The sequence below is a fragment of the Ascidiella aspersa genome, chromosome 8 (genome assembly GCF_963924565.1).
Source record: "Ascidiella aspersa chromosome 8, kaAscAspe10.2, whole genome shotgun sequence".
Taxonomy (NCBI): Eukaryota; Metazoa; Chordata; class Ascidiacea; order Phlebobranchia; family Ascidiidae; genus Ascidiella; species Ascidiella aspersa.
In genome coordinates this window covers 10,750,045-10,777,779 of record NC_139454.1, presented here as the reverse complement: position 1 = coordinate 10,777,779, position 27,735 = coordinate 10,750,045, and the positions used below count along the sequence as shown (strand labels likewise).

The 27,735-nt window shown below is 39.2% G+C and overlaps 1 protein-coding gene across 2 annotated transcripts; it reads right to left on the bottom strand.

The window, feature by feature from the left end:
• Positions 1-951: 951 nt before the first annotated feature.
• LOC146136061 (4-galactosyl-N-acetylglucosaminide 3-alpha-L-fucosyltransferase FUT6-like) lies at positions 952-6,360 on the bottom strand. 2 transcript variants are annotated; one of them, XM_083395176.1, is made up of 3 exons: positions 5,904-6,360; positions 5,560-5,825; positions 952-3,397 (listed from the first exon to the last, which is right to left on the bottom strand). In XM_083395176.1, exons 1-3 carry the CDS (start codon positions 6,045-6,047, stop codon positions 2,557-2,559), a joined length of 1,251 nt encoding a protein of 416 aa, XP_083251302.1. In that variant the 5' UTR covers positions 6,048-6,360; the 3' UTR covers positions 952-2,556. The 2 variants fall into 2 exon arrangements, with proteins under 2 accessions (XP_083251302.1, XP_083251301.1); XM_083395175.1 differs by having other exon boundaries at positions 5,560-6,360.
• Between the last annotated feature and the right edge of the window lie 21,375 nt (positions 6,361-27,735).

The window sequence follows — 27,735 nt, the reverse complement described above, 5'->3', positions numbered from 1 at the left end:
ACTTGGCCTCTTTATAGTTGGCTATACTCAGAGATACAAGCTTAAACAGTATATTTTAGGATATATTTGTAGGCTAACAGGAGTTTTTCAATCAAAAGAAGTGTAGCTGTAGTGTGATTTACAAAGTTTAATTCGTGATACAATCAAATTTTATAAACGGCCCTTAATGTGGGTTTGGCGCTCTCTGAATCAAGAATAAAATAACAACTTCGCCCTGCAGTTCTTTTGCCCACAGGGGGGCGGTGCCGTCTACGTTGGTAAACACTGCTTTTGTGTTATTACTAGGGCCCGCAAAAGTCAATAAAGTTAAAATTTTTTAAGGACCTCGTCTGTCCACGAAACAAAGAATAAAGTTGTTTTCAGCACTTAGGGGACTGTTTCTAAGAAGTTTATAGGTTAAAATAAAGTTAAAATTTGTCAAAAATATGTCAAATTATGGCTTTTGACAAAGTTTGTTTGTTTCTTGAGAGTAATTTTTGTAAAAATCGTCGTGGAAGAATTGTAAATCAGGAACTGCGACACAATTAAACCATATTAACCCATAAAAGCAGGCAAAATGTCACAATGCCAACTTGGATCAGCGGTAACTTTTATCGCAAATTGTCCATTTTTTATTTATTGTTACGTATTTAAATAATTTTTATAAAACACTTTATCTTCATAAACGTGGTTCTTTCGAAGATCAACAATTTAAATTTTAGAAATAGCCTACTGACATTCTGTAATACAAAAATGCCTAAGCAATCTAAATCTATCGCCAAAAAAACCGACACACTTTTTATAATCCATAAAACAACTTGACTTTACGACAAAATATTACATTTGGGTTTGAAAACGACAAAATATTATGTTTGGGTAATTGGCATCAATTCAAGGAAGAACTGTATTAAAGCAAGTTCGTTAGGTTAAAATAAAGTTAAAATTTTATAAAAATAAAGTTAAAACTTTTTTTTTTAGGTTAAAATAAAAATGGCCCTAGTAATTACATTTAAATGTTAACTTCATCCTGAAGGTTTGAACTGTTGGGCTTTGTTATCTTACGATTTTTTTTCTGGTCTTCGTGTAATAAAACTAATAGAAACATTAACTCTAAATATAAATGGTTAAATTCCTGTTCGGCTGATACCAATGAGCTAAATTGGACGTACGGCACCAAACGCTATGCTTTCATAAAGTATTTGATCAACGACCATTTATATATAGTTTTGCATAGGAACAAACAAACTTCGAACTCGTATAACAACGCTCAAAAAACAACAAATTAAAGTGAAGAAAAAGCTTTCACAGCAACACCACATAATATGTGAAGAGTCGAGTACCCTCAAGACAGTAATGTTGATAAACATATTACTCACGCAATATTATTAAGACTTTTATATGCTATCTTACAGGATATACCCTACCGTTTGGTACACGGTTTAAAGTAAAGGTTAATAAGCGGACTCGGGTCTGCTCATTATAAATGAAAATATAAAGGTCGGCAACGCACTACACACAACACACTACAAAAGAAACCAGTCAAAGGATCTACTGACACAAAACATGAAAAGCATTCAATTACCCATTCCACGCAAAACTATTCTTCCATACATTGTAGAATGTAGTATATATAGAAATGTTGCCTTTTTATAACGACCCTGAGTGAAAACGTGTACCCAGCGCCAGCTTTGACTGTACGCCTCTTACTCTAACAGTAATGTGGAACAGTGAACATCATTAAAAAAACAGTGGGGCAAAAATCAGCAATGCGAACTACAACGAAAAGTTTTTTTAATAACTTGGTTTGTAGCAAGTTCACTACGTCGTGCATTTAATGCGTCGAAATATGTAGCGAACCAAAAGTAACGCGAATGAACGACTCGTATAAGTTAGTTAAATAAAATAATAAAGAAAATCGCACCAAAAATACAAACAAGCCGTAATAGTCTAGACATGCCGTTGATTTTTAATCAAAGATAATCATATCTACTCGAGATCGCGAATAATTCTTTTAAAGAAAGTAGTTAATTCCTTTCTAAGTAGCAAAATCGAAACCGCGATTTGGCTTTGTTTGTATACAATTTCGCCCACAAATCTAGCAATACTACTGACCCATCGCTGCCTTTCGAAACCGCGATTTGGCTTTGTTTGTAAAGGCAACGATGGGTCAGTAGTATTGCTAGATTTGTGGGCGAAATTGTAATCCAGTAGGCTACGACTGCTTTGACCATGCTGGAAATGTGTGTGTTTTTGGCAGCACTTCTTTTCCACCGACAACATGGCCGCTCAAAACCAAACTTCAACTGCCACTTATTTTGTTTCGCAGGTCAATCGATTTGCACCATTCAAAACGACTGTAGGTCAGCAGTTAATGGAAAGCCAGCGACTTGAGTACCTGTAATCCACAGTAGCGCAACACTAACGACCAAGCTCACAAACCTAGACTTCTGCAGGGTCGCATTGCCAGATAGTGGTTACAATTACAGTACAGGACCAGTTGCGTGGCACAAAACGTTCGTCACCACGTAACCGGAGTTCCGTTTAATACATGGCTGCACGGGATGTTAGGGGCGCAGTCTAGTTGTGGCACCGACCACCTTCCCTGCCTTGCCAAGCCTCGCTAATAGATTTGATAGTTCTCGGCGCGACGGGGAGCCCTCTCTTTCTTCTGCGCCCGTCCGCCTGCACAATCGCGCACAGCTTGCAGAAGCTGCGAAGGTCGTTATCCCGGCTCGCCATGGTCAGGTGCGGCTCAACACGTTCTGGGTGCTTGATCCATGTGCGCCACTGGAGGTACTCGGCGTAGGCCGTCTCGTTGCCAGCGAGGTACTGGAGGTACTTGACCATTTCCTGCGGCGTCTTGAAGTCGCTGCTGTGGATGAACGACTTGCTTGGCGCCACTTTAAGTAGGTCTTCCTTGCGCGGGCCCCACACCACCGGCACGGCGCCCGAGCGCAGCCCGTTGAACCACAACTTCTCGGTGAAGTAGTCTTTGCACGAGATCGAGTTCTCGAAAGAGAAGTAGAACTTGTAGCGCGACAGAGCGTCGTAGAAAGACGGCGAGTACTTGCCCTGGCCGATCTGTCGACCGCCGAAGCAGCCACCGAATGTGTCCACATCCAAACCGGCGTCCATCAGGCTCTTGGCGTAGTTCATGCGCTGCTGGTAGCAGTTGCTCACAGCCCAGGCGGCCATCTTGTCGGAGCCGCGCTTTTTCTCGAGCAGAGCCTCGAGATCTGTTTCTCCGGCCTTGGTCAGCTCTCGCAGGATCAGGTTGATGCTGCCGTAGGGCGCGTACACCTCGGCGTCGGTGCGGTAGTGGAAGGTGAGGTTGTAGAAATGGTCGGGAGAGTTCGATCCGTGACCAGAGTGGAGCGGACTCTCCTGCGCCCACCACACGTAATGCTGCCACGGGAACCTGGTTAAAGACAACGGATGAACGGTTGTGGTAAATCCGGTTCGTCTGAACCGCAGTACGTCGGTTTTTAGGGAGTTATTCCTTTCGAGGCAAAATTCGATATAAAATACGTCATTACCATGGTAATAAGTATTATTGCAAAAATTTAACCGTGAAGACGTTAACTTTTCTACACTTTTAAAGTTTATTTTAGGGCAAAAAACTTGTTACTCTCGATTTAAATATACTGTGTTTAAGTTACCTTTTAAAACACTTTGTTCGATCGCAAACCATGGATAACATGTTCACAATTAAGCTGAAACAGTTTAGGAAGCAAGGAATCTCCCATAGACAATAAAATGTAAAAGAAAGATTCTTGTTTTCGTAGCAGATGATATAAGACTGTTTATAAAAACAGATGATTCTATTTGAATAAGAAACTAAAGATGCCTTATAGGCGAAATGTATATTTCTGTAAACTTTAAGAAATTAATTTATATTTTATCTGTTTTTTTAAACAGTCTTAGATCATTCTCAAAATTAATTTGATTTTGGATTGGGACCAATAGTACCTTAGAATCAGAGAAGTACCGAAATAATATACGAAATGACATCGAACTCCCTGGCCTTCCGCTGTGATTTTTTATGAGTTAAACATAGATGACACAGCGCAATCAACGACATGGTTGTTGAGTTATAAGTAAAACGTAAGTATTGCGCCGCACATAAGTTAATTCCCAATTTAACATGTAGTTTGATTAACACGACCTATTTTGCCACTGTATTAAAAAAGTTTCCTGTAAGCGATAGAGCCTCAAAAGTCCTAAAATGCAGAGGTAAAAGTTTGCAAGTCAGGAAAGAAGGGAATGCAGTCGTGGTAGTTCCAAAAGTCGCTACAACTTGCCAAAGACATATTAGGGTGGATAATGAATTAATATTTAAGTTCGTCAGTCGCACCAGTCGGGCAAGTGTCCACCAATGCGTATATACACCGTTCGCATATGGCCGATTTTCAATGTTTACCGGACTATTGAATGTGTAGGACTTTTTACCACGCTTGTTTAAATTAGTAGTTGCGTAAGCGTGTATTTGTTAAGTCCCTGTAAATATATTTGCCCACCACATAGTTAAAATCTGGCAATTGAAAGTGATTGAATGCGATAGCGACGCGGTCTGAAACTCGCCGGATGCCCACAATATAATTTCTCTCCGGCTGTTATGTTTTTACAGCTGTCGGAACGCTATTGTCTCGCGTTTAGCGTATTTCGGGGCACAACAAAGAGCGTGTTAACGGCTGGCCACCTGACAAATTAGTAGTATTTACTACGATTGCGAAACCAACGAACTGGCAGTTGTTGACCGTTCGGGCAAAACAACCGGACCAGGTCCTTGGAAATCTAACGGAGCGTGTGCTTTTGTCCTAGGAAAATAAAGACGATTGCTAACCAGGAAAACAACAGTACGTCAATCGATAAAATTGAACAGCGTTTCCGAGGTTTCGTTTACGTTCATATAGCCTTCCCATTTAATGGCACCGGTTTGTCAATTTCTGTACGGCCTAGAAGCCATATAATGCTTAACATTTGTTTTATTTGCGTCATCTTTGTCAATAACATAACATTGACTATTGATTTCTTAGGATTTCTGTTTTTTTTTTTGTATAGTACGGCATATTTTACCGGTGCTAACATTCTGTATACCCTCTTGTTTACAGTCTCCAAGACATACATATTACTTGCACCCATCAATCTAAAAATTGGTGATTTTCTTCAACTTACAATTTGGAGTGTTGTAAAGCGACCGGGCCATCAAGACTGCAATTAGTCGTATCCGCAAACTAGTGTAAATCCTTTACGGTCAACCCACAACACCGTAGAAAGCATGTGGTTGTATTACTTCTGCTAACCCCCTTAATTGCGAATTAACCAGTTTTCCATTAGAGAAGACCAAAAAGTCGCTTGTTTTTCGAGTCGCTTGTAACAGCACGGCACGGAATATGTTTTTTATGTCGTTGGTCATTATATATAATACTACTCAAGATATGGTTTATAGGTCTTATTGTGTGTTCTCTTTTTCGAGTCGCTTGTAACAGCCAGCACGGACTTTGGGCATTGGGGCCGTTTCACGCAATTTTGTGCATTCGGGCCGTTTGCTTTTTTATTGGGGCGAAATTATCTTCTCACCTTACGGGCGGCCAGCCCAATCCGCCAGCCTCAGCCGGAAAGACGACGGCGTGCGCCCGCTTCAGGTCCGTCTGTGCGTAGGTGATGTCGCAGCTGATGTTGCTTAAGCATTCCTCGGGATTGGCCACGTACCCTGGTTTGCCGCTGAGGCCGCGCCAGATGACAATCGTGTACGGGTTGCCGTGCTCGTCGGTCATGTCGGCCTCGTCGAACGTATAGTCGTTGGGCAGCGACGGCGTCTCGTTTTTCGCCGCCGCTGCCGCCGCCTGAGCGGGTGTAAGTGCGGCCACGTCCATTGCACGCTGCGGCGGCTCGACGTCCGCTGTTTCGACTTTGCCGCCGACGACGTCGACTTGGGCCTGAGCTCGGTGGTTAGCCATGCGGAGAATCATATCGTGCGTGGCTTTCTGGCGGTAGAGCACCAAGACGCCGATGATAAGGAACATCGAGATGCCGAGACGCTTTCCGAGGCGCGCCAGTTTGCGCATCGTTACGTTTTTTCGATTTTATGCTGCGTGTTGTACAGTTGAAGGGAGCTAATATCCACGCATCGCCTATTTATTTGAAGCAGACCTGTGGAAAACAACAGAGCGCTGATCGCTGATTATCGGTTAAAAAAGGAGTTTCATTGAAGAACCATACCTGATCTTGTATTACTGCCTTTCAACCCCGTTTTTACGTATTTATTTAAACAGAAAAAATAAAATAAAGGCTAAATAAACCTTCAGCAGACAATTCGTACCCCCTTTAATTCAAGTCAAAAATAAATAAGACATTGTATTGGCTTTTTTTAAACAATGCTGTCTATTATTACTGGCAAAATGACCACCCTTTTGGTCACCTGTATGATGCAAACATTATAAGGTCTAACTCAGGGGTGTCCAACTCAAACAGGCCGAAGTGCAATTTTTTTATCATAACTTCCTCCCGTGCCAAAGTTTAGTCACTAATTCTTTCTAATATTAAAAGCGCTTTTTACAAATAATAAAAACGTTTATTTTCATGAAAAAGATTAGTCTACTTAATCAAGCAAACCATTTATAATTCACAAACTGCTTCTTGGAAAACGTTTGTTTTTAGCCAAACTCGAAAGATTGGCCTTAAGCTGTGTAGTAGAAATGCGCATTACTACACTCAAGTGTCCGTCGGTGAGCTAACTTTTGCTTCTTCACGCCAAGCTATATAAATATGGTAATGCTAGCCTCCACTACAGTATAACGTAATTGCCGCGATTGTTTAATATTATTGTGAATAAACAATTGAAATTGGCTGTTTAACAAATTTAGTATTTTTTGACCATTGGCTTAATAACAAATTTAGCACTTTTGGAGGGCTTGCATGCCGTTTTTTTATTAGGTCGTGTGCCACATTTAGCACGCGTGCCGCTTGTTGGACACACCGGGTTTAAATGCAAAAACGACTGGTTAAGAAATTATTCGACATTGATCTACGCACTTCCTTAAGCTGTGTAGTAGAAATGCGCATTACTACACTCAAGTGTCCGTCGGTGAGCTAACTTTTGCTTCTTCACCAAGCTATATAAATATGTTAATGCTAGCCTCCACTACAGTATAATGTTATAACATCAGAAGTAATTTGTTATTGTGAATAAACAATGACAATTGGCTAACAAATTTAGGTTTGTATGTTGTATGCCATTTTTCATTTGGTCGCGTGCCACATTTTGCACGCGTGCCGCGTGTTGGACACCCCTGGTCTAATTGTAACAACGACTGGTAATTATTCGACATTGACCTTCGCACTCCCAGTTTGTTATTGAAAACATATCGCCTTACTGGAGTACACTATATTTTTCTGGATTTTGTCAAGTATTAGCGATTTCTCTTCTTCGTTAGACCTTAGGCAACAACTTGTAAAACTAAGTTCAAACCCAGATTTCGGGCATAAGGGCCTGAAAAGCGCATAAATACAACGCTCGATCGCAAATTCGAAAGGTACACGGATTACAACTTACCTCTTTCCATCGGTTATTACTTATATCTTAGTTTGATCCTCAAACACGCAATGCGTAAAACACTGATTTCTTTGTATATTATACTACAGGGCAGAATCAAACACAAATCTACACAAATTTCAACGTTTAAACGAATTTATGCTACTAATGTAGCCATTACTACAAATATTGCGAGTTTAGTTTACATTCAGGATTCAACAGTTTATTTATGCAACGAACCCTTGAAATTACACCAGCAAGGAGCTATAAACCCCTTGCCTATACGACGCACCACAAAGCAATACGAAGTATTATAAGGTCACTGGGTATTTTGTAAGCTGCTCTGTTAAAGCGTAAGGCGTTTAGACTTTCAAGTGCTCCGCTCTTAACGATTTTGACGTGATTGGAAGCACGCAAAATACCTTGCGCTACGTAATGCTTGGGATTAATAAAACTTAGCCTAGCGTCAAGTCGCCGCAGCATTTTCTTTTATCTAACATGGTAGGAACAGGTAAAAAAGAAATTAGTTTTTAAAATCTGGCTATATAAAAACATACAAACCGATAACCCAATTCGGAGTGCACACTTTTTCTAAGAACTATACTAATTATCACAGCCCCAAAGTAATGTACTAAAACGTCACGGTAAATTGTAGCTCAAACGTCATTCGCACCAACAGTTTGTTTAGTTGTAAGTATAGTGGCAGTCTGTAAATCTTTTCGGTTGTTCTACAAACTATGGGACTCGTTTTGTATATAAGTTTTTAAAACGGATATCTGTGATAGGCTGCTGTTCTACGCAACAAGCGGCTTTACCCTTTGGTGACTTCTAAATACCCCGTAACAACTTTCAATAAACTACAAGTCAATTACGATACCAATCAAGCAAAGCTATAATCCTCGCCACAAAAACCTCCAACTTAATGACTATACGAACTGTCGACAAGGTGACCAACATATACAAGCCTTTTTCTTGTCATTTTAATTCGGTGTTCGAAACGCCGACGTGGGCACTTTGGCGTCCATATTTTAACGTATAATCGAGCAACTTTGTCGAAATGAAAACGCAACAAAAACTGAATCCGACACGTATCGAAATATGTGCGTTCAAGCCAAGCTTTTCAGCTGACGCTACGGACGAAAACAAATTTTAACTGGAAAAAAAATCGTTTAGACTGCTATTGCGCCGCTTAAAAACAGTGAGCTCTTTTCGGCCTGCCGATAGACACAGCTTTAAACAAGCCCAATAGCGCATATTGAACTAACTTCGAGAGATCTCCCTCGATCTGATAATAAACTTCTGAAAGTTACCGTGTCTTCCTGCAAGTGCGGACAATTTATTTGGTCGGCGTCTCACTTATATAGAACCTCCTTGCAAGCAAAATCGGAAATTTTAATCTGATCCAAACACTGTTATCGTCATATCATGGTATTCTTCTTTACATTATGCTTGGCGTGAATCCAGTCTAAATTGATCGCCTACGACTGTTAAAAAACATTTATCCACGGCTATAAGCAACACGTCACATCGCTTGGGCTGAGCAACGGAATAAACGACATCTATAAAGAAAAATAATAAAAAATCGTCCGGGAAAACGGCAACAAAAACACACCAGCCTTTCACCGATGAACAAAGGGAGCTTGGTAAACCGATGCCTGCGTGCTTTTGTGTCTGTGAACGGGAATTGAACGGGAATCGACCGGGGGCCAATCAGTATGCCCACCGAAAACCAACACACACGTATAGGGACCAATATATCTTTGTTATGCTTTCTGTTCTTGGATGGCTTGTGCTTGATGGCTGGCATTGGAACATTAACTATAATCCACTATTTCAGCAGGGTTGGTATTCCATTAAAAAATATTGCATTCGCCAGTCGTGCGAATGACTCCCCCTATCAGCACATGTCCGGACGAAACAACACCAAATGTCCATACAACACTTTACCGTCGTATGCCTAAATTAACGTCGTATACCTAATTGTTTTTCACCAATAATTGAGAGTCAATATAGTTTTCTTACATTTGGCCTCGGATGTTTATCAAACTTATGAATGCGTTGTACTTTTTGTCATCTTTGATACGCTTGTTTAATTTGTTATTATATAGTTGCCCAGGCAGCAATCGTTTGCGTTTTGCGCGATAATTATCCTTTAGTCTTGGGCACTTTAAATAAAATCCGAGATTAACAAAATGAGGCCAGTATAGGTATGAGAACAACAAACTGCTGCTCAGGACGCTCGGCCGTATTCAGCACTCGTCCGGAGCAAATTGGACTTGGAATGGCGCACGGGCAAAAGCAAAATCCCAACCATACATTCAGGCAAATAGTTCGCAGCCGTAAAAGGTAAGTTTAAGTAATCAGCTGGGCGATAATCGCTAAAACGAGGCAAGGCAGTGGCATGTTGTTGTGAGTTAAAACCATTTTGTTAAATTGAAACTGTAACTTGCTATTGTGTGTCTTACTTTATTTGGAAAGCTTGTATCAACCAAAACACAAATAAGTTGAAAATTTAGAAAGCAAAACTCTTCTGTTTCTTCAAAAAACTCCAAAAATACAAATAACAAGGAATTTCACTTGAAATATTCTAAAAGTTTTATTTTCAACGTTTGTATACAATGGAGCTTAAGTTTCCAACCAAAGGTTAGTTGTTAAACTCGGATATATCACTTGGTAATGCATATACTCTTTGCAAAGGCATTGTGTTGCAGAACAGTTATGGGCATCATTCTAACGAAACGCACTGACGACTGCCGTGTTTCCATTACAACATATTAATGTAATTTAATGAGTATGGACTAAAAGCCTATTGGAAGAGGCTTCCAATATCCTGCTCTTATTGTCATGCACTTCATACGAACACACACACACACACACACAAACGTTCGTCTCGATAAATACTTCCTTGTATGTCCTAAATCATCCATCACTTCATCAGACTCAAGCAATTGCTAGTCACAGCATTACTGCACCGTTCTTAAGCAGTTAGTTGCTGAGGAAAATATTCATCAAAATCTTAATTATACATTGTCTGCCCTTGATTATTTTCGTAAAAAATACGCTACAGCGTTGTGCGCGCAAGTAACAAGTAAGTGGCAACTACAGTAGAACGAAACGTTTGCAGTGCCCACCACAGCTGTACTTCCTGGTTGTATAAATTCTGGATAGCTAAGAAAAACAAGTCGTGAAACTGTGTTCGCGTGACACCCTACAAAATCCGAACGGCCTAGCCAAAAAAAACACTTTTTATCCCGTGTAATTTTCACTCGAATTTCGTACACTTTTAAAATTGATAAAAAAAAATCGTTCTCTTTTTTGAAGAAGTTCAAAACCCTCTTAATTTAAAAAGCACGTCAATATGCGCCACGACTTACTACACTCAGACTTGGACAACTAGATAATTCTAGTTTTCTAATTCATTGAATTAGAGCAAAATGCGGCTAATTCAGTTTCTAATCTAATTTATGAATTGCCTGTGTGCTCTAATTCTAATTCTAATCTAATTTGGCAAAACTAAAATGCTCTAATTTTAATTCTAATCTAATTTTAAAAGGCTAAAATAAATCTAGTTGTCCAAGTCTGAATACACTACTGTCGTTCAAACTGTAATAACTGCACGAAAACTTGCTCAACTGCTGCATTAGACAAGACCCTAACTCAATAAGGACAGTTATAATGTTTGATAAAGTTAGCGTTGCTAATGCGGCGAAGTCTTTCACCCACTGTTTGGAAGCCTGTCACCATCTGAATGCTGCACCTGACAGAAAATCACGCAATCAATTGCAATATATTTAGGCGTGAGTGCGTTTTACCTCTACGACAAAACAAATTCAGTTGCCATTGTAGTTTCTCAATGATTTAAAAGTTGGAAGGCGGTTCGCCTATGCGTAGCCGTTGATTATATCAATGGTGTTTCCCAAAGCGCAAGGCGCAGTTAACTGCTCCTGGCAGGGTTAAAGCGGTGGAAAACGTCTGGTAATCCCGTCACGATGTACAGTTGAGCTTTTATGAGTGCCTTTTAGGACTGGCAAAAACGTTTTGACTCGCGAATCCAACGCCGCGAAATTACCGGGAACGAATAAACTTTGTGAATGTGACCTTTGCCTTTTTCTTGTACGCTGGGTGCTTTTGGTTTTTCGATGTTGCACACTGCACGGCCATTCGTCCCAAATCGAATTTGTGTTATTGAGTCTTGTGGATTTGATTTCGGGCCACGGACAAACCGTCAAGGCGCAGGGACAAAATGTTTAAGGCGCATAGTTTTGAGAAAATAATCAGCTAACGGCGCAAATTTACGTCAGCCCAATTACTCAATCAGTATTTGGTTTTGCGGATCACGAATTTCAACGTGAATCGAAATTAAACGGCTATACCAAAACGTGCTGCGTTTTCGAGTGTTTTGTTAAACATTTCGAACTCTGCACGAAAACCTTATTTGGTGTCAGCCGTGTCAGGGTTAGGGTGTCGTTTTAAATCTGCGGCTGACAAATTAAAGTTTCGTTTCCCGAAAGGTTACGCTGAGGAAGCCGGCCGTGTCAATCTAAAAAGCACTTGTTTAATTATGTCGAGTTAAAGTTTCGAACAGCACAAAACATCAGGTCGTTTAGGTAATTTCGACAAAACATTGCGTTAAGTTACTTTTCGGCCAGAAGTTGAGTGGCATAAGAATTGCTAACGTGCGTCGCATAGCGCTAAAATAATATCGTGGCAAAACTAACAACAATACACCTACAAATAGGACCGTTGTCTTGAGTTTTTGGGAGCGCCAAATTTCGGTGTCAGATGCAAATCAAAAGCAAGCGATGTCTAAGCGTCGCTCCTAAAACTGTTTTTGTGAAAAGCAATGCCTAAAAACTATACCGATTCCAATACCTAAAAGTCAATTAGTTCTCCCTTTGTTGCTACGACAGCCGACCCTTACTGCTTACAGATAAATTATAGCTGTTTGGAAATAGCATCGCTGTGGCGTTGAAGTATCATTAAAAATATTACGGCCGCCGCAAGCCTGTGAGTATATACATGAGATAAATGGCTATACCTTCAAAAAAAATCGCGTGCCCTCTTTAAAATGTATACTTTGTCTAAAAATAACGAACTGCGCACTGATGTATCTTTGCCGCGCCCCAATTCAAACATGACAGCTTAACACGGGTTAAACAACTCTGAACTGATAATACGGTTTGCGACAATACCCTTGGCTTTAGACGCGTCACCAAACCTAATAAGGTTGAATGTCGCCTAGTCCTAAAAACCGTTTCGAGCATTGCTGAATAAAATGAAGTAGGCTAGCAGCAGGCGTTGCCTTATTCAACCAAAAAATTGTTGACGGCGAAATTCTATTAAACTCCTGGCACCAAAAAAACAATTGAAGCCACAGACACAGGAAACGGTTATGTGAGGTCGCGGATGCAAAAAAACAATGGGGGGATGTCGATCGCAAAATTTTATTGAATTGCAGATACGCGAAATGCTAAGAACATATGTTGTAGGTATAGTATGCAAACCGTTGTCTTTATACAACAAGTGTTGTTTGGACTCTATGATCGCAATTAAACGCCCTACCTTTCGGTGCTGTGTTTCCCAACCTTTTATTACATAAGGAGCCCTTTTAAACAGTTATCAGGGTTACGCACCCGTGATATGCTTTTCAAAATGACCCAAACCAATGATTTTAAATGTTAATAGCAAGCTTTAAATGAAAAATTGTATAGTCAAACAAAATTTAAACTGAAATAACTTCAAGTATAACATACACGAAATGCAGTCAAACTAAAAAAATTCTAGTGCACCTGCAGACCTTTTGAAGGACCCCTTGTTTGAAACTAAACTGGTTAGTAGACTCGAGACGAAATAGCCTTTTGCTTTAGGCAAGAACAGTCGCGTATCCCGGGGGAGGGGTGGTTCGGACCCCCTCCACTTTTTGTAAGTGATATTATCGTTTTTGTTCGTTTTCTCAAGGGTTTAACTCACTGTCCGAAGCGGCAATATTTTTAATGTAATTTGGTCACGCGTCTCCGCTAATGCGAATCCAAAATCACACGTTTTTCGTCTCTTGTTTGAACAAGGGTCGATTGTAAACATTTTTTTTTCTTTTTCGTTATTCGTTAAGGTAGGCTGATAAGAAAGTGTGTATTGCAAAATTAACAACGCCAAGTCAAGCCTTCTTCATTTTTTCTCATAAAAACCTCGAGTTAGTATTGCACTAGGCGAAAGACGTGCTTGTAACTTGGCGTATAGGCCCGTACATATAACTAACGAAACTGCGCTGCTGATAGTCGAGTTATGATTCTACTAAAATTAATCACACATAAGCTATATTACGATCTTGTTTTGATTTTCGCCCGAAGTTAACGATTGCACACTAAGCTTTCGCAGCATGACACTGCAGCAGTGTTGACGACGCACTGTTCGCTTGGCATCTAAATGTTCGCTTTTGCTGAACCTTAGTTGTCTGTTTCTGATTAGTTTTTCCAATTAATGATGACAATAAAAAATCACTATATTATGACATAATTATTCACAAACGTTGGACGGAAACAAGGGGAATTTCCTAAGTTGGAAATTCGCCCCATTCCCCCCCCCCCTATACTTTTTGGATTTCTGGATACGCCCCTGGGCTAATGTGTACTAATCTGGAAACACAAGCAACTGTCTCACATCTGGCAGGAGAATTTGCGCAAAAGAGTCGTTTTATTAGGGTTTAAAAAAAAATATTATTGATTTGTGACGGATCACGTTAAGCTATACTGCAGAAGACACTTGTCATTTCCAACATTCGCTGAAAGAATAAATGTAGACATTGACTGGCCCTTCGCTGTATCTTTATGCCTGTATGCAATTTCTATTACGAGTCATAAAGTAATTTTGTCATTACCGAATTATCAGGAAATTTGCATTTATTTTCCAATGCCCCTCCTAGTACGCAAATGGGTATATTTTTAGAAGAACTGATTATTTTGTTTTTATAGCACACTTCAAGAATTTGTATAGTATTTAGTCTGTTTCGCTCAGTCGGTAATAAATCAAATCATAGATTTGATGACTTTTGTCATATTTGGTGAAAGGCTGGAAAAGTTAAAAAAAAAACAACCGTGCCATTTTAGTATATTTTTAACGAAGATTTTAGAGTACTCAATGAATCTTAAAATCGGCAAAATTATTGTAAGTCGTGATATCTAATTTTCTGTTTTGCGCTTAATTTACGCGATTGCATTTAATGGATCGGATCAGGACTGTTGGTCACTGTTTATGTTTTGCTAAAAGTCAAGTGCTTGAGTTTTTAAAACTTTATCTTTACAACCACGCGCAAGCAACGTATTAAATAGGCTGGGGGACATAAATGTAAAATTTGTTCTCCCGCTGACTATAGTCTTTAGCAACGCTTAAGTTAAACTGTGTTACGTTAGAGGAAATTGCACATAAGTAAGTGGTTTCTTAAGTGTTAGTTGTATGATAGTATTTTAAAAGGCTTGATAAGGTCAAATTAAACGCAAAGTTTTATACCGGCAGCAAAGTTAACATAAAATATTGATATTATTCCGTCACCTATTTTTGGTAACATCTAATTTATCGAGGTTAAGAACATCCTTGGGCAAACCCAGGAACACTGTAAGTTTTAGGGCTAGGCGAACACAAGCAACACTGTAAACTGCATGTCTGGTAGCAGCAAACAGAACGTCAGAGACAATTTAACAGAGAATTGCAACCAGGAAAGAATTACAGAAATACGTAACCAAAATGCAAATTAATTTTGATGCAACTGCATGACATTGACAAATAAACTGGATAAATGGTTGACTCTACTCAGTATATATTTATTGCTACTTCACAAGCTGAAGTATGTTAATCATTAATACGAATAGCTAACCCGTTAGCATGCACCAGTCCTCTTATCATTTAAAAAAAACAAAGTGTATTTTAAAATAAATATCACAACAGTTGTATGGATCTATTTAACATAGTTTTTTAGAAAAAAAAAAAAACTTAATAGTATTGTTGATTAACTCATATAAGTGCGTTTTGTGGCGGTCACATTGACAAACATATCACCTAATTAATATGAAAGTACGGGTGCAGCTAATGCTGTCAAGAAAGGCAGTTGATCTTGGGTTGCTAATGTTGCGGGCTTAAAAAACAAAGTAACTACGAATGAAAATATCGCATTTTGGTAATTTTGCGTGCAATAAAAAAATATACGTCCTTCGTGGATTGCGCATTAGGGACAAAATATTGGCAAGTGGCTTGGAAAAGAACTTTTTGTTAAAGCCATAACTTTACCTACAATGGCAATTACTCAGATTTTCTATTATTACAATGGCCTAATTATTGATTAGTCATTGAAAGCATCCTTACTATTCTGAATTTAATTCAAATATCTGACAACCTCTTTTACACTCTCAATAATAATAGGTTCACGACTAAACCTAATAAATTATGAACCACGCAGCAAAACTCCTATTTTCGCATGTTATTACACTACCTAACCTGTTCAAACTTTAACCGATCAGTGACAATATTGCCTTAACTAAACAAGTTAAACTTCTGACCTGTGACATTTAATAAAAAAAAACACTGTAACACCCTTCAAAGACGATTCCTCATTTTACCGCGAAATCCTTGTCACCCTTCAATCTACTCATAGAGCGGTAAATGTTTAAATCACAGTTAGTCAGTTTTCAATAGCAGTCAGTAACTCCGTTTGCAATCTATGTCTGAATCATCTGTCCATCGGAGATAAAAAAAAATCCCAGCCAAGCCTACACAATATTGTATATAAACACCTCTGATGGTACAATGTAGCAACATTGTTTACACAGCGCGCCGCCTTCTTTGTTAATGATCAGCACACTGGCAATATTTGGCTTATCACAAGCGAGGTCGACCTGTTCTCGACAAAACTTTTAACCAATGATGCACTTTGGTCAATAATTTTTCTCTCTTGTTAATGCTTTCTGTTTTGAATGCAACTTAGTTACGTCACAATTACCACATTTCTATTTTTAGCGCGCAAAAATCATGATTGTTAAAAAAACCTAAATTAGGTAATATTGTTGGTCAGTTTTACTACAGCACGTTATCTGGCAATTTTTTTTTGTTCAAAAGCAAAATGTTGTTCGCATTGTTTTTTAGGCCCCTATAGTCATATTATGTTTAGCGTGTCGTACTATCTTTCAAGTTTCTAAAAGAAACTTTCAAAAAGCTTCAGTAATATCATTAACTTGAGGTATTAGGTTTGCTTTGTTTGTTGCCTGATAAGCATTTAACCAGTGATTATTTACTACAGTAAACTTAGGCTAAACAGGAAATCTGCAATCGAAATGGTTATGGCTATCAAAAAGGATGACACGGACATCGAGACTGTCAAAATGTTGTTTCAAGAAATGCTGTCAATTTTTGAAGTATTGGACTACATTACAGATAAGTCTCAGAGCTACCTTAATTACAACAAGGGCTTTACAGTGACCAGCACCGATCTGTCAGCTATGAACTGCAGTGAGACTTCCTGTACCTCTTTGCATAAAGCTTTAGCCTCTGCTGCTGCTAGCACCTTCTTAACAAATGAGGCAAAAGCAACACGGGGCGAAATAAGTGACGACATTCATGACGTTGTGGGAAAGCTTTTAATGAGTGTAGATAATGATGTTGTAACTGCAAAAGAGGATTTGGCTTTTAGTGTTAGCATAGCAACGCCAAACCATTCCATTTGCAAAAATACTGAAGCTGCTGTACTTACAAACGACAAAACGCGGTCGATTCTTGCAACAGATACCCACATCATTCATCAAACGGCTGGCTGTTGTTTAAATTTACCGCTACCAGAAAACGTCGAGCCATGCATAGACGAAACCAATATAGATACAACTATAAGCAGAAAACCACAGACAAACATTATTTCTTCCGCTATGATGGCAATTGATGAATCGAAAAGACATGGCAATGCTAAAGAAGTAGAAAATGCATTGGAAAGATCGCAAAATTCGGATGGATTTATCGGTAAATCATTTATTTTTAGCTAACCGTCGCCTAACTTTTTATATAAAATGCTCACAACCATATACAGTCGAGTAAGGGCTGTAACTTTTGTCAGTGGAGCCCCGGCTTAAACTTAGCAGGTTAAGACTGTAAACCAACATAAAAACAAAAATGCTAACAGAACGAAAAACACTCCGAAGTTACTGTATTTTTTAAAATACACGTTTCACAAGTTACTATAGCAAGCCATGATGTTGTACATAAGTATAGGTACGACCATCAGTCGTTCTCGTACCCGCATGCACACCTGGCAATTTTCACAAAAAAAATAGAAAAAATGTTCACATTGGACAAACAATGGCACCCTGTGTCAGACGAAGCCATTTCACTTTAATTAATTAAAATAGCTTTTCTGAAATTATAGTCTTGTTTCCAACGTTTCGAAGCCAACACAGGTCGCCTTTTTCAAACAACGTTAGGTGCCATACACCCTAAAAAGGGTGACCTATGTGTAGGTAGTTAAAAGCTTTAAGAGAAAAACTAGTACCAGAGGAGCTATTTTGATTAACAATATGCCCGGTAGCAACAGTTTATGTAGCTAAGGGGTAAACCTTTTTCTAGTCGCGGGCCAATACCAACCTCAAAAAGTCAACCTTGGGGCACACCTGGCGAGCGAAGCGAGCGCGATTTTATTTTGGTATAACGCCATTTCTTGTAAGTTTTCATTAGCCTACATTGCAATATTTGTGAATACGTTTTCCGCGACGCACTCAGCAGCCTTTCACGGCACAATGGTAAAGAAGCGCAGATCTATATTTTAAAAGACACCGTCAAAATGTAAACAAACCGAATGAAGAAGGATCATTCGCGCGAAGCGCGAATATTTTTCGCACTTACGTAGTTAAAATAGTTAAAAAGTATTTGCAATGGAATCGTGCCTAGTTTGTTAAAGAGGCGGCGGGCCGGATGAATTACATCGGCGCGGCCGATCCGGCCCGCGGGCCGTAGGTTGCCGACCCCTGATATAGCCCTATATTCTTTATAATTTTGTCGCAGTTTCTTTTACGATGGGTACTGGATAAACACATGGCTGTACCTACAGGTGCTGAAAGATAACCACTGAGTTGTGCGTTGTCGCTCTTAAGTTTTTTTTTTTTCGTTGTTTCTCACATGTTTATTTCTTTTTTTTATTTTTCGTGTCATTTTACTTTGCGTCTTGTCCGTGTGTGTCATTTCCTGATGAAGGCTTTCTGAATAGTTAGCCGAAACGTTTGACAAACAAATATATACCAGAAAAATGTATTTTTAGTATTAAACTATTTAGTTGAACTAAACGATTATTTTAAAATATTACTTTAAACGGATACTTTTCTTACAGGCTCGCCGACCCCGGCATTACACCATTCTAACAGCTGCGAAGGCGAAGCCTGTACGGATTCTAACGCTCTACCCTCAGACGTATTACCAAGAAATAACAAAGTTATGGTGTCGAGCGACGTGCGCTGCACAAATTCGGAGAAACCCGACATTCTAGATCCCTGGTTGAGGTTCGTTTCTACTAGCCAGATGCACTGTTCAATCGTGCGAAAAGACGAAGACGAACCGAACACTGAAACGATGTGTAAGGTTCAAGAGTATGATTCGCCAGCTTACAGCTCTCTAACCGACTATGGGGACTTGGCCGACCCCTCTTACTCTACCGCAATTGACGACACGTCATCCCGGCCAAACAACGCTCTCGTCAACACCGCATCTGGACAGCTTCTACTGAGGTTAGCCTCTATACGGGGAAGCAGAACTGAAGCGAAGCTTATATTTAAGCATTACAGCTGTGTCGAACGGCGCGGTTTGTGGTTGGCTTAGGTAGGCTATAAAAGAGAGCAAGAGAAAGGAAGAGAAAAAGGGAATAGGTGTTTTCTCCTTTGATCCTTTATCACTTTTTATGAGCAATACATTAATTTATGGGTATTACACCGACAAAATAAATTGACATTTGTTTGCATTGCGGTTGTACGATTTATGATAACGCTCCACGGCAAACTTAAAATACCGAATAGCGTGTTTATTGTTGTTTTGTTCCTAAAACGCAATTTGTATGCCAAGTTACCCAAGGTTTTCCGACAGAATTTGTCGGTTACGGTCCACATACGGCACGAGCGTTCTGTCAAGAAGCACATTTATAAACTTGTCTCTTTCACTGCCGCTGTTATAGTTATTATAAAATTATTGGTGGCAAAATGGTGGCTGCTATCCTTAACAATATTGTTTCTCATTAAACGTTATTAGAGTTATCACTGTTCCTTTCCTTTTTGTTAGTTCAAAACACGGAAGGGTCGGCGAAGGCATGATGGTTCTTTGGAGACCCTGGAGTTGGCGAGATTGCCCAGGTATAACTGTGAGCTAAGATATAGTAAAAATCAGTGTTGTAAACTAGTCGTCCCAGTTAAGTATTTTTCAATAAATAAAAAGTCATAATTAAAGCAAGTCTACTTCAAGTCATGTCCTTGTCATAAAAATAAAACGGCCAACTATTAGAATTTTCAACTCGTACGAATATGAACAATAATCGAACAACAAAATAAGACAAACGCAACATAATAGCAAGCAATTTGTTGTTTTGTGCAAAGAATATGGAGAAATAGCTTAATTTTACAAGTGTAACGGTCGTGTTACTTTAAATTAAAATGTTAAAGACTGTATAGTAAATTTAATTCTTTCACTTTATTACCAAATTAAAAAATACGAATGTAACCTCCGACAAGTCGTGAAATTACATTAAAACTCATCTCGTGGTTTTCGTTTTTGTTGTTGTTGTTATTTTCGCAATGTTGTTGGAGTTTATACAATTCAAAAACCTCACCGAAGATTAAACGATTTAATTACCACAAATAAAGAACCTCAAAAAATATTTTCCTATATTAAACCTGAACTCCTAACCAAATAAAAACAGATTCACTAAAACCCCTGTTTTTCCGAAATTACTTTGCTCTAAAATTTTTTTTTTTCGATTTGCAAAAGATTTAAATTTACTCATAGCTTGATTTCTCGGTAACTGCAAACCAAAAAAACTGACTGTGCCTAAAATAACGATGTGTCTTCAGCGCTATCCTTTCGCCATCAGCATCTAGGCCTCTTCCTGCAATAACAGCCCAGCCTAATGTACATTCCGCAAACGCACTCCGTTGCAGGCAACGGCGCAGAACCAAGCAAACCGTGTGCACGCCCCGCATCGTCTAACACTTCACTGACAAGTGAACAGACAAGTACACGTACAGGGAGCGAACAGTGGAACTACGATGCGCTCGAATCTAACGGAGCGGATCGCGAGACTGAACGATCGTCATCGACGTTGGCTCGCATTCAGGTGGAACCCGTACGACCCAAGACTAACGACGCTGATCTGTCGAACGTGAGTTATTGCGCGCCCTTGTGTTTGTTCGAAATGTCAGTCCCCCCCCCACACGCACAAATACTTTATTCTTTGCGAAATGTGTGCTTCTGCGTGCGATTTGGAACTTAAGTGCGTATATTCTGTCTCTGAGACGATTAACGGACTCCCTTAGAACGCTAAAACAAACAAAACTCAAAATCGCGCGTAAAAGCAGAAAAACGGTCGGATTTGTTGATTTGATAAGCTGTGTCGTTATTCGACGCGTTGGTCTATATTAGGTGTGGGAAACCTTTTTAGCTCACAGAGCCATAAAATTATTCGTTTTATTTCCATGTGAGCCATAATAATATTTTTTTACCTCTAGTTATAGGTTGGAAAATACCAATTTGAACAGGGCATTTATTTTGCTCTCGTTTGCGCAACTTTCATCACGGAGCCCCGTCGAAAGAGCAGGGCCTTTTGGATATAAAGATATTCCATCAAACAGGATAACAGTCATGAAAACACAAATAGGATTCGCGCGAATCGCCGAAAAATTTACTACTATGTGTGTTAAAAAAGGAAATATAAATTTAGAAAAGCGACCGTGGCCGTGTACAGTTTTATTCAAATCATGATAAGATATGATAGGTTAAATTTAACTGTCAGCAAGATTCTTTGATCAAAAGATCCATATTGCGTCACAAAAACGGTCATATATGGCTCGTGAGTTCTAGGTTCCCGTCCCCTGGTCTACATTGTGTCCTTTATCTATATATTCGTTTGGCTTTTAGTTCTAAAGTGAAATAATACAAGAAACAACCTATAGACATATTGCGAAAAGTGAAAAGTGTGCCCCCTAGACGGGATTGAATCGCACAACTTGGTTAAGCAAATATTTTAAAAAACAGATCAAAACGCGCTTTTAAAAGTGAGTAAGTCCTTTTTATTCACTAAATATAGCCATACAAAGTTGCCAAGTTTTAAACTTTATTGGGTAAACCGTTACAGTCAACTGCTATTCACGAGGCATAGTAATGTACGGATCACTCCACATGTTTACGCCACTCCTTCGTCACTAAATATTAAATGCGTGGGTTAAATTTGGCGATGCGCGACCCGTTTTCCTGAAACGCTATTTTGAAATCTCCTTTAACATTGGGTAGAAATTCTCCTTTAACATTTGGTAAATATAAAAACGTCTATTTGATTAAAGCGTTTTTAAACAAACACGTCCTTATCATTGTGTTACGTTTTGGTAAAAAATGCGAACAGTCCTAACGGCGTAATTTAATGTGTATTTCAGAAATGTATATTGAACGAGTTAAACCCTGACAGATTTGTTTCGATCAAGGATGGCAAATCATCTATTTCCACCATGCCAGGTGAACACATTTCGACAGACAAGCAGCAAAAACCAGTCGAAATTGCACAGAAAGACACCAAAGAAGATCTTAAAGTTGATCATTTTAAGTTGAACAATGAAATAAAGAAAGGCGACGAAATAAGCATTGGTGATGATTTAGAAGATGTCAGCTCAGAGCTGAACACAGGCAATCAAAATCAAGAACTGCGTGGAAACACAAGCCAAGAGTCAAACCAAGATAACCACGAAGCACCTCATATTGATCAGAACGGTTTGGAACCGGAGATAAACCGCAGTCCGGAGCTTTTTATTGGACAATGCGACGAAACTAGCAATGGGAATGATTTACAGGAAGCCAGCTTTAAACATGCAGCAGGTGAACAAAATGTATTTGGACCAACACAAATCAGTCAAGAAAACAACAAAGTCCCTCAATGTGATAAGAATGATTTGGAACCGGAGATAAATCGCAGTCCGGAGCTTTATTTTGGGGAATGCGACGAAACGAGCAACTGTAATTTACAGGAAGCCAGCTTTAAACATGCAGCAGGCGAACAAAATGGATTTGGACCAGCCAAAATCAGCCACGAAACAAACCAAGAAAACAACAAACCCCCCAAAGTTGGTAAGAACGACTCGAAATCGGAAGTAAATTGCAGTCCGGAGCTTTATTTTGAAGAGTTTGACAGGGAGACTTTTACCAAACAAAATGCTGCAAATGTTGACGAACTTGACGACTTGCTCGCAAAATCGCCTTGCGAAGAACTCTCTTTATATTCGGCGCATGAAGGTGAACGCAAGGTAACTGAAATTGAACACTCACCGAGCACTGAAATCTCGATGGACTGTTGCTTAATACCTGCCAGTCAGCTGAGAAGCGTCCCAAAAAGCGATTTCTTTCAACAGCCGATTGACCGGAAGCTATGTGGGGATTCCCCGGGCCCGCGGAAACCGGTTTTTGGGAAAATTCCCATCGACGACGTGGATCTTGACAAAGCGAGCAATCAAGTCGGGACTTCCCCGAAAATCGATGCAGATCACGCAGCGTTGGAAAACCAAGAGCTTGTCGGTGCGATCGATGAAATGTCCTGTCTGTCGCCCTCTCCAATCGCGCATTCATTGACCAAGAGAGATTTCGTTCATGCTGAAAACCGAACGGGGAAAGTCCCCCGGATCGACGCCGATCCGCTGCTGTCTCAAACCGCACCGAAATTTTCTGGTGACGAGCTGGAAAATCCAGCTTTATCCCAACTCGAAATCGCAGGAGTCCCTGTCGCCGACAAATCTTCGAAAAATATCAACCCGTGTGCCGTGCCAGATTTGTACAACGAGCATCGTCCGGACAATAGAGCAATGACTGTCGCTGATGCACTTCGACAGTTTGAGCCCTCTTTGCCGCACGGTGTCGACCAAGAGGTGCCAGACGACTTGCTGCCCGCTGATGGGACACTGCTGGAGGACCGCTTCTATTCGGATGAGTGCGCGCCCAGCAAACGACCGCGCTACGACGAATCGGAAAGTGATGACAGCGCTTCGCAAGAAGAGTAAGTCAAATAGTAACGCCAATAAATAAGGAACGTATTTTACTTCTTTTCGTTATAGCCTATAGCAGTGGCGTAGCCAGCCGAAAAAAATTTTTTTTTTTTGGAGGGAATTTGAACTTTTTTATTTAAGTTTTGCGATTGTATGAACTGCCGTATCGAACACAAAACAATATGCTAGAAAGTCGTTTCGAGCAGCAACTGACTGAGTTTTAATACTCAAAAACCATAGAGCAAACACAAAATGACTAAAAAGTAGTAAAACTACAATATTAAGTTTATCAAACGTAATAAGTACATTGTTTTTGACGTAACAGTGCATGTAAATTGAAGGCGTGGCATACCTGTAATCGACTGTTGTGGTACTTTCTCGTTTTGGCAACAAGTTGTTCAATGTTGTCAAAGTCACTTATCGAAGCAGAACGTTACCGATACTAGACAATAAAAAATCACTATGGGCTACGACTAAAGAGCGAGCTTCAAATTAGCAGTCAACCTGAACTAGGAAAGTAGGCTACCGATACCTACAGTTGTCACAATTTTTCTGTCCTTTAACTTATGCGGATTTTGATTGATAGCTCATTTGCCCCTTTAAAAAGAAAATTTACCCCAGGTTAAGAAAGGCTGGTCTATACGAAACGCCGCATCCCCATATTGTTAAATCTTACTCGGTCGTGTTCTTTTGATAACATGTGCTTTGCAACCAAATAACTTATTTATTGCATATAACTGCATTGTTACTGTTGATGACTTTTAGTTAACCGTAATTCTTTATATTTTACATAGAAACTAAGACAAATATTAAATAATCTATTTGTATTAAATAAAAACACGCGGTAAAGTTTCACAAAAGCCACAAGTATTCGGTGAGTGTTTTCTCTTGTTGTTTACCGCCAGTGTTATTATTTCTGTAACCGTTTCTATTTTCTTTTAGAAAACGCATGTATGGTCTCATGTATAAACGTCGAATGTACCTTTCGTACCTGTGACTCCAAGTGCTGATTTCAATATATCACCTTGATGAAGCATACATGTTGTTGTCGATACTTATATAGCAATTTACTAGTTTTCGCCGCAAAGACAGTCAAATACTGTCACCCTCAATGTTACTGCTGAGAAGCTAATTACGGCAGTCACATGCTATATTCTACCCCGTGCAGCTTTCGTCGTCACAACAGTTAGATTTACCAAGTCGTAGCTTGCTTATTTCAGTCCTTACAATTTCCTGCTACATACGTTTAAATAAACGATATATTGGCTGATCTTTAAACGAGTTACTTTCAACTCACAAATGTCATTCCTTTTATAGATTTAGAACAAACCAAGAAAGCGATATCTTTGGAAAAAGTTGTCCATTCAATTCCTGCGTTGGTGAGTTCTATAACATAAAAGCTTTCAACACGGTTGATCAGTTTGTCTTTATTTTTCTCCGTTGTTTATTCACCCCTTGAGGTTAAGCAGTGTGTTGATATCACGCCCTTTTGCGCAGGCTATATATATGCGCCTTGTTTGACTATTTTCTAACGTACTTCACTCTGCATGAACAAAACGCGGTAATTTACACTCGGTACAAAACCATATAACGACAACACGTTTCTGCTTTTTGCAATACACACTTGCCTTCAAACTGTAGTCCAACAATTATACGTTGAATTTCTCGTCTGTCCTCATTTTTTCCCTAATTACTGAAACCCTGGTTAAAACTAAAATGATTGTTAAAAGTGTTCGGTGATAAAGTGCAAATAGAGTAAGTTCATGATGGTTTGACAGTTAGGTGATAACTCAGTAACTACGGGAAGAACAAAGGGTTGTCTAAACCAAAAGCGCCGTCCGATTGTGTACACGCTACGGGTTTGTTTGGCAATTGATTCGCACGTCAATATACTCAATACTTGGAGTTTCCATGTTTGAGAAAAATATCTTCCTTGAAATTTTTCTTTAACAAAGATTTTGACGATATTTTTAGGAAATATCGTCTGCAACACAACGGGCCTTCTAGGCGTTTTTACGTTTATATAACTCAAGGAAGCTGTAATAAGCCTGAACATAATCTCTTGTGAAACCAACTCTTTTATTTTTCTTTAGACACGTTGATAAAACTCCGAAGCAATTTTCGGAATACTATAAGTTGTGTAAAGGAAAGTGTGCTTTTTATTCTGGCATATTGCTTCGAGGGCCTATTTTTACAATAAAAAACAACAGTGTTTACGGCATACTTAAAAACCTCTCGGGGACAACTGCTGTGCACAACTGAGAAACTCTGATTTAAATCAAAATTTCGCATTTCTAAATTGTTTTCGGGCATTGGTTTGGTTGAACTGGTTTTGCTAAAATTGACAATTGGATTATTTTTTTTTCTAAGCAGGCCCTTTAAAACTGGAAAGGCTGCAACCATTGCGCACTTGTAGCAGACCAAGGAGAATCGGTCTTTCCCGAAAGCAGCGCGTCCAGCATTTACACAAAAAGCCTTACGGGTGTCTTTAGAAGGCGACAATCCTGTTTTGTTGAATTTTTTTGAAAAATATACGTTGTTTTAAAAATGTTTTTACGATGAAATTTCTTTGAAGTTTAAAGTGTTTATCTTTCGCCTTTTTAATGATTTTTAGAGTTTATATGGTTTTAATAAAATGATTACTTTTCTTTAAATCTGGGATTGTTTCTTTCAGTACCTTGGTAGGTAAACACTCACACAAACCATACTCACATTTATGCAAACTAACTGAGCATTTTAAAATTGATAGCAGCTAATGAGGTATATTATCGAGACAAAATTTGACTACAGGCTTACAAACATATTTTATAATTTACACTGATGTTGGGCGATATGGCCGCTGTTTTGTAGGCCCAGTTTTGAATTTGGGGTTTAATTCATCTATTTTTCATAAAACGACATGTGACTACACGGCTCTATACTGGATAAATACACATACGAGCCTATACTCGTTAGTTTTCATCTCTGAATCACTAATGACGGAAGGAAATCGCAAATAGTTACTCACGAATAACCGCTAATTAAATAAAACTACCAACGCTGGTTTTTCATCACAAAAAACGACAAAATGCCAGTAAGCGTTAACTAAATAACTTTTAGCACAATCCAGCAACAACAATGAATTAAGTACAGGACAAAATCATAGGCATGGGTTAACGATCAGCATTACCACGGAACTAAGCAAGCAACAACAGCAAACTGTTTAAATTTCGCACGAGTTATGACATGTAGACGGGAAATTGTTGTTTATAATATGATTAATTGCTCGTCACGCACTTGAACCGCAGCTTTTTTATCACGTTGAATTCTAATTAATCAAGCTCTATGCAAAAAGAAACGCGGGGTTGAACGCTTACAACCAAACCCTAAAGGACAACAGCTTTCCAAAGCATGATTTCATTTATATTCGTTATGATTAAAAATATGTCTAATTCCATGGTATTTGGGTACTCGTAAAGCTGTATACTGTTGCACAACTATTGTATGCCCACATAGCCAAACAATGTGTATAGCACTAAACTCTGAAACTTTTCAGATTGTGGCATACTGAGCATATACTTTCTCAACACAATGAAACTACAAATAAATTGACAAATCACCATTGCCACATGGCAAGCAAATAAGTAAAAACCATGATATGATCGGTTGTCCAAATAGATAGATGATGTGCATACATGTCACGCATGTTAACAGTAACGAATAGTTTTTTCTCTCAAAAACTGTACGAAATACTACTTCACTATTTCTCGAAACACACTTCTATGCCGTGGTACAGGGTTTGTCCATTACTGCCGTAGAAGAACTACGATAACTATTTGTTGGCTCAAGGTCTTAGCGGAAATTCTGCAAAATTGCGTACACAGAGAACACTTGATGAATCGCTTTTATATTTAGCCCGCTATCTCTCAACCAACACCACGATAAAGCTTCAGTATAAGATACAGACCACCTTTATGAAACTCCCATTGAATACATTTTCGT